The sequence below is a fragment of the Triplophysa rosa genome, linkage group LG24, assembly GCF_024868665.1.
Source record: "Triplophysa rosa linkage group LG24, Trosa_1v2, whole genome shotgun sequence".
Classification (NCBI taxonomy): Eukaryota; Metazoa; Chordata; class Actinopteri; order Cypriniformes; family Nemacheilidae; genus Triplophysa; species Triplophysa rosa.
The window spans coordinates 15,390,465-15,397,612 of record NC_079913.1 but is presented as its reverse complement, the minus strand read 5'-3'; the positions used below and the strand labels follow the sequence as shown (position 1 = coordinate 15,397,612).

Here is a 7,148-nt window from a genome sequence, read left to right as displayed (position 1 = left end):
GGGAGCAATACTTTTGCGCAGATTTTAGAACTTCAAAATAAAATATTGATCTTATCAGACTAGTGTCAATCTGATACAGATTGTATCGATATTTGTATCAGTCTTCCCACCTCTAACAAGAAGAACAACAACTGGAAACAATAGTACAAAGAACCACTTGGTAATGCTGCCAGGGTAAACAATACTTCGCCCTGAGTGAGACAGTGAACATGGTTTAAATAGTCCAGATAACGGGCAACAGGTGGAGCCTAATTAGACCAATGAAAGGGTTTATGGGAAATGAAGTCCTGAGGCTTTGGGAAGTAAAGCCTCTGGTGGGCAGGAGAGGGAGCCAGAGTGGCAATCTTGACACAGATATGTCATAAAACAATAAATCCATTTCCAGCAATGTCATGTTATGAGTAACCCACAGTAAAATCGCCAGTGTTAAAAAGGTCAAATTGACACTCAGTGTATATATAATCCACACTCTCAAAGTGAGCAGTTTTTCATTATTGCAGATGTAACGAGGTTGAATTTGTTTTATTATGCATTCAATGATGTTCTAAAACCAGTTTTTGAAAAATATATTAAAAAGGGTCTGTAAGGAGACGATGGTTTCACCGCCCCCCCCCTCCTTTAACAAAGCTTCCTGAACGGAAGAAGTATGCTGTGTCACATGCTACAGATTTAGCATTGGTTGAAATTAATTAACACAGAGAAATACAGTGTTTAAGTTGTTTTATTTATTTACTTTTTTATTTACAGATGTAAGGTCACATATACTTTACATTTACATTTAGTCATTTAGCAGACGCTTTTATCCAAAGCGACTTACAGAGAGTTCAGGGAGCAATAACATTATGTACTTTATATACTTATGTGACGAGTCACCCCTTGCACAATCAGCGTCGCCATGGAGACGGAGGAAATCAGAGCGGCACACCTGCCGCCCATCAGCGCCTCGTGCCAAACGGCTATAAAAGCCGCTGGCAATCGCAGGAAGGTGAGCAACGTCTCCAGAGCACAGAGATCACACTCAAGCTTTGTTCTTGTGGTTTTTTTCCAGACTCGGACGATTGAGCGAACGACCGGAAGGAACGCCCATCCCGCCCCGCTACTCGCAGCAACTGGACAGGCCGGCCCAACGACTCATACCCTCCTTGGCTCTGGAGAGTAACAAATCCGATGATAGGATTGACCCGGCTCCCCAACCCTGTACTTCTTTCGTCTCCTCCGGGAGGCTATCAATAAACTTACCCTCCGGGGTCATACTCTTTACCTACTGTGTACGTGTCGTTGCTCTGCCTGTCACACTGGTGGAGAATGCGGGCATAACGACGACCCCGTGTACGTACCCCGGACATTATTATTATTATTATTATTTATTTATTTTTTTTTTGTGTATTTTTTCCCCCCTGTTTTGTCACGCAGGACGCCCATTGCTCTCTCTCTCTCTCTCTCTACTGGTGTAAGCTATGATGGAGGATGTCGTCAGGCGCCTAGCAGAAGTAGTGGTCCGCCAACAGCGATTCTCGGAACAGCTGGCCCAACGCCAGGAGCAGACCGACCAAGTCGTGGGATTGCTGAGGGAAAGCGCGGCTGCCCGAGTGCCACTGCCAGATGCCCGATCCACAGCCCATCAACTGATGACCAAACTCACGGCCCAGGATGATATCGAAGCCTACCTCCACACCTTCGAGGTTATCGCTACTCGGGAAGCCTGGGACAAAGCAGAGTGGGCGAAGATCCTGGCCCCCTTCCTGACTGGTGAGGCCCAAAGGGCATATGTAGCACTACAGCCGCTGGCCAGTGAGGATTACGACGCCCTAAAAAGGGAAATCCTGGCCCGCCTCGGCCTCTCCCCCATCAGCGCGGCTCAGCAATTTCATCAATGGTCGTACGAAGACCAAGTGCCGGTGCGGGCCCAAGCAGCCAGACTGTCCCGGCTAGGACAATTATGGCTGCTAGCGGGAGAACCTTCGGCCTCTCAGGTGGCCGAACGGGTGGTGGTCGACCGGCTACTAAGAGCTCTTCCCCGGCGTTGTCGAACGACGGTAGGCATGAAAGGTCCCACCACCCTCCGCGAGGTCGTGGAGGCGGTGGAACTGGCCGAGGCCTCGGCAGCCCGAGATACAGGAGAGAGAGCTTGGGCGCCGCCCCGGAGGGTAAACCCGGCTTGGCGACCACAGGAGGGCACTTCGAGGCCAGTACCCAGACCCGCAGCGGCCACACCACCGGACGAACCGATGCCCACCGAGCCCTCATCCCACGGACCCCCCGCTTGGCTGGCGGGTTGTGCGGTACACCAGGCTGTCCCGTCTGGGGCGCCCCGACGGACAGTCCGTGTGGAGGGACGGCCAGTAACCGCCACATTGGACTCCGGGAGTTCCGTCACGCTGGTCCAGCCCGGGGTTGTGCAGCCCCGCGCCGGGGGAAGGTCCTCCATCCCGATCACCTGCGTCCACGGGGACACCCGGAACGTGCCGGCTCGCCAGGTAACGGTGGCCGCCGGCCCGGGGTCGTGGACGCTGGAGATCGGGATCGTGGACGACCTACCGGTGCCAATGTTATTAGGGCGCGACTGGCCCGGGTTCGACCAGCTGCTGGCTAGCACCGTGCGACCCGCCAGCCGAGAACTTCGAGGGCGGAAGGCGCGGTCCCGGAAGGAACGGAGGCCCCGACCCGTCCTCCTCGCGACGGAGAGTGAGAAAGAGGGTGAGTCCCGAGACACTAACCTGTTTGCCACCTTGTTTCAACAGATAACTAGTGGCGGCTCGTTCGGACGGGAGCAGCGGGAGGATACCCGACTGCGGAATTGCTGGACCCAGGTTAGGGTCATCGACGGGGAGGACCGTCAACCCACCCCACATCCCCTGCCCCACTTCGTGATAAAACGCGGGCTGTTGTACTGTGCGGCCACGAGGCGGGGGGAGGAGAAGCTTCTGCTGGTGGTCCCCGCGACCAAGACCGCGACGATCATGGAGCTGGCCCATACCCACCCTATGGCGGGGCACTTGGCTGCAGCAAACACCATCCAACGGATTCGCGACCGGTTCCACTGGCCAGGCCTCGAGGGAGAGGTGAAACGGTTCTGCCAAGGCTGCCCTACCTGCCAGCTGACGTCACCCCAACGTCCTCCCCCCAGCCCCCTCATCCCTCTACCGGTAATCGAAGTGCCCTTCGAACGCATCGGGATGGACCTGGTGGGGCCGCTACCGAAGTCTGCCCGGGGCCATGAATACATCTTGGTGATCCTGGACTATGCTACACGGTATCCGGAAGCCCTGCCCCTGCGGAAGGCCACGTCCAAAGCCATCGCCAAAGAACTCTTCCTGATGTTTAGCCGCGTAGGCATACCCAGGGAGGTGCTGACTGACCAGGGTACCCCGTTCATGTCTCGGCTGATGGCGGACCTCTGCCACCTACTTCAGGTGAGACAGCTGCGGACATCCATCTACCACCCCCAAACCGATGGACTGGTTGAGAGGTTCAATCAGACCCTGAAGAGGATGCTCCGTCGAGTGGTGGCAGAGGACGGGCGCGACTGGGACCTTCTACTGCCCTACGTGCTCTTCGGTGTTCGAGAAGTGCCCCAGGCATCTACCGGTTTCACCCCGTTTGAGCTCCTCTTCGGCCGGCAGCCTCGAGGGCTGCTGGATGTGCCCGGGATGCCTGGGAACAACAACCAGCCCCACACCGCAGCCTGATCGAGCACGTCCAACAGATGCAAGATCGCATAGATCGGGTGATGCCGATAGTGAAGGAACACCTCGTCGAGGCCCAGCGCGCCCAAAAACGGTGGTATGACCGGCCCGCCCAACCGAGGGAATTCCAGCCTGGAGATCGAGTGTTGGTCCTGACCTCCACAGCCACCTCTAAATTCCTGGCCTCCTGGAAAGGACCCTACACCGTTGTGGAGAAGGTAGGGCCAGTCAACTACCGGGTCCGTCAGCCGGGACGGAGACGGGAGGAGCAGCTGTACCACGTCAACTTGTTAAAGAAATGGGTCGCCACCCCAGCCCAGATGGCCGCGTTCGCCCTGGATAACCCGCCAGTGATCCAGATGGGAGAACAGCTGTCCCCTCTCCAGAAAAAAGATCTCCACTCCCTGGTCAGTCAGTTCCAGGACGTCTTTTCCCCAAAGCCCGGGCAGACTCGGGTGATTCAACACGAGGTCCGAACACCACCTGGAGTCGTGGTGAGACAGCGGCCCTACCGGGTGCCAGAGGCTCGTCGGCTGGCTATAGAGGAGGAGATCACCAGAATGCAAGAGTTGGGGGTAATAGAGCCCTCCCGCAGCCCCTGGTCCAGTCCCATTGTAATGGTCCCGAAACCAGACGGCACTCTCCGGTTTTGTAATGACTTTCGGCGACTCAATGAGGTGTCCAGCTTCGACAGTTACCCAATGCCCCGAGTGGATGAGCTCCTGGACCGGCTGGGGAAAGCCCGCTTCATCTCCACCCTCGATCTAACAAAGGGATATTGGCAGGTGCCCCTTTCTCCAAAGTCCCGGGAGAAAACCGCATTTAGCACCCCCTCTGGACACTGGCAGTACACCGTGCTGCCATTCGGATTGCATGGGGCACCTGCCACGTTTCAACGGATGATGGACGTCTTGCTGCGGCCCCATCAAGCCTATGCAGCCGCATATATAGATGATCTAGTCATCCACTCGGGGTCCTGGGACGACCATCTGGACAGACTGCGAAGAGTGCTGTCGGACCTTCGGAAGGCAGGCTTGACGGCCAACCCCAAAAAGTGCCACCTCGGACTGGCCGAAGCCCAGTACCTGGGGTATCGGGTGGGGGGAGGCCTTATCCAACCCCAGACGAAAAAGGTGGAGGCCGTCCGGGACGCTCCCCGACCCAACAACAAATCCCAGGTACGCGCCTTCCTGGGGCTAGCGGGGTACTATCGGTGTTTTATCCCCAACTTTTCGTCCATAGCCAGCTCCCTGACCGACCTGACCAGGAAGGGGCAGCCGGAGGAGGTGAAGTGGACCCCGGAAACGGAGCGATCATTTCAGGCCCTGAAGAAGACACTGTCGTCCGCACCTGTACTGCATGCGCCCGATTTCGGCTGCCCCTTCATCCTCCAGACCGACGCCTCGGACACCGGCCTGGGAGCGGTGCTATCGCAGACACCCAACGGAGTGGAGCATCCGGTGGTGTACATTAGCCGGAAACTCACACCCGCGGAAAGCCGGTACGCCACCGTGGAGAGGGAGGCCCTGGCTATAAAGTGGGCAGTCCTGGAGCTGCGATATTATCTTCTGGGACGGAGCTTCTCGTTAGTGACTGACCATGCCCCGCTCCAGTGGATGGCGAAAGCCAAAAATACCAATGCCCGAGTCACACGATGGTTCCTAGCTCTCCAGGACTACCACTTCACAGTGATACACCGGGCCGGGGCCTCCCACGGCAACGCTGACGGTCTGTCGAGGATGTGGTCAGGATGGACAACTCGGTCAGGTAACTTCCCCCCTCCCACCCAAGGTCTCTCCCCGGAGGTCCACAGGACGTCTCAGAGGAATAGGTCGACGCTTTGGGGGGGGGAGTGTGACGAGTCACCCCTTGCACAATCAGCGTCGCCATGGAGACGGAGGAAATCAGAGCGGCACACCTGCCGCCCATCAGCGCCTTGTGCCAAACGGCTATAAAAGCCGCTGGCAATCGCAGGAAGGTGAGCAACGTCTCCAGAGCACAGAGATCACACTCAAGCTTTGTTCTTGTGGTTTTTTTCCAGACTCGGACGATTGAGCGAACGACCGGAAGGAACGCCCATCCCGCCCCGCTACTCGCAGCAACTGGACAGGCCGGCCCAACGACTCATACCCTCCTCGGCTCTGGAGAGTAACGGATCCGATGATAGGATTGACCCGGCTCCCCAACCCTGTATTTCCTTCGTCTCCTCCAGGAGGCTATCAATAAACTTACCCTCCGGGGTCATACTCTTTACCTACTGTGTACGTGTCGTTGCTCTGCCTGTCACAACTTAATATTGTCACGGTCCCACCGTCTTGTTTATGAAATTCTAGTCGTGTGGTGGGATCGGGGCAGAGTTCTTGGGTTTTATGTGGGAAAACCATGAGATGTTTATGCCTCTCATGTGTTTTTCCAGTGTCTCGTCTCTGTTCCCGCCATCTCGTTTCCTCGTTATCCTTCCCTAAGTGTTTGATTACCCACACCTGCCCTGTGTCGTTATCCCTCATTTGTGTTCCCTATATATACCCTCTTGTTTCTTTGTCCTGTGCTCGTTCGTTGTTCTTGTTCCTGTCCGTACCAGTGTTCTGTTTAAATATTTCTAGTCAAGTCAAGTCGAGTTTTGTAAGTCTGTTATTTAGCGTTTGTCTAGTGTTGTTCAGTTTACCCTGTCTTAGTTCATCTGTGTTCTGTCTGCTGCATGTTATCCTGTTTTCTTGGTTTTTCCCCATCGTGGGTGTTTTAGTTTCTGTTTTTGTTTCTTTGTTAAAATAAAGTATCTGTTAACCCCTTCACTGCTGCCTGCATTTGGGTTCTTTCTGCCAGACCGTGACAAATATATTATATACTTAACGTCCATGTTTCATTGATGTGGATTGCTATACTTTGGAAAGCTAATTTTTTTTGACAGTGTTACTGATGTGTGAGCTGAAGCTGTTGTGACGATCTGTCTATATAAAAATACATTCTCTATGCAGACCCAATGACCTCTCTGACAACTAATTCCTTCAATTCTCTTTTTTTAATGATGGCTTAAGGATGGGGGGACAACACATTGGTGGTGGTTGAGGAGATCCCCCTTCCATGTAAAGTGCTTTGAGTGTCTAGAAAAGCGCTATATAAATGTAATGAATTATTATTATTATTACCACAACATACAATACTTAAAGTATTTATTATGAAAGAAAAGTCAATAAACAACAAAATCCAAATTTCCGTACCACATTATTCAATTGAAGATTTAAATAAGTGATTAAATAACCCTAAACAAAAAATAAGCACACCAAAATATACAAAATATCGCAACCTGGAAAAGAGAAAAATGACTAAAAGCACAAAGGCAACTTCTTACCATAACAAATTAACTTTAAGTACAGTTGACTTTGTTGGGAGACTCTGCTCAAGAAAGACATTTGCTCATAACAGAAACTTTCTTAGTAAAGACGTGTAATGAATAAGGTCATT

General features: G+C 53.5%; 1 protein-coding gene across 1 annotated transcript; it reads left to right on the top strand.

Annotated features, from left to right (window-relative positions):
- The first annotated feature begins 867 nt into the window (after positions 1-867).
- On the top strand, positions 868-5,980 carry LOC130547507 (uncharacterized). Its single transcript, XM_057323470.1, is given in 3 exon segments — positions 868-3,680; positions 3,683-5,448; positions 5,728-5,980. Coding segments are annotated over 3 exon segments (4,239 nt in total). The 5' UTR covers positions 868-1,460.
- Positions 5,981-7,148: the final 1,168 nt, after the last annotated feature.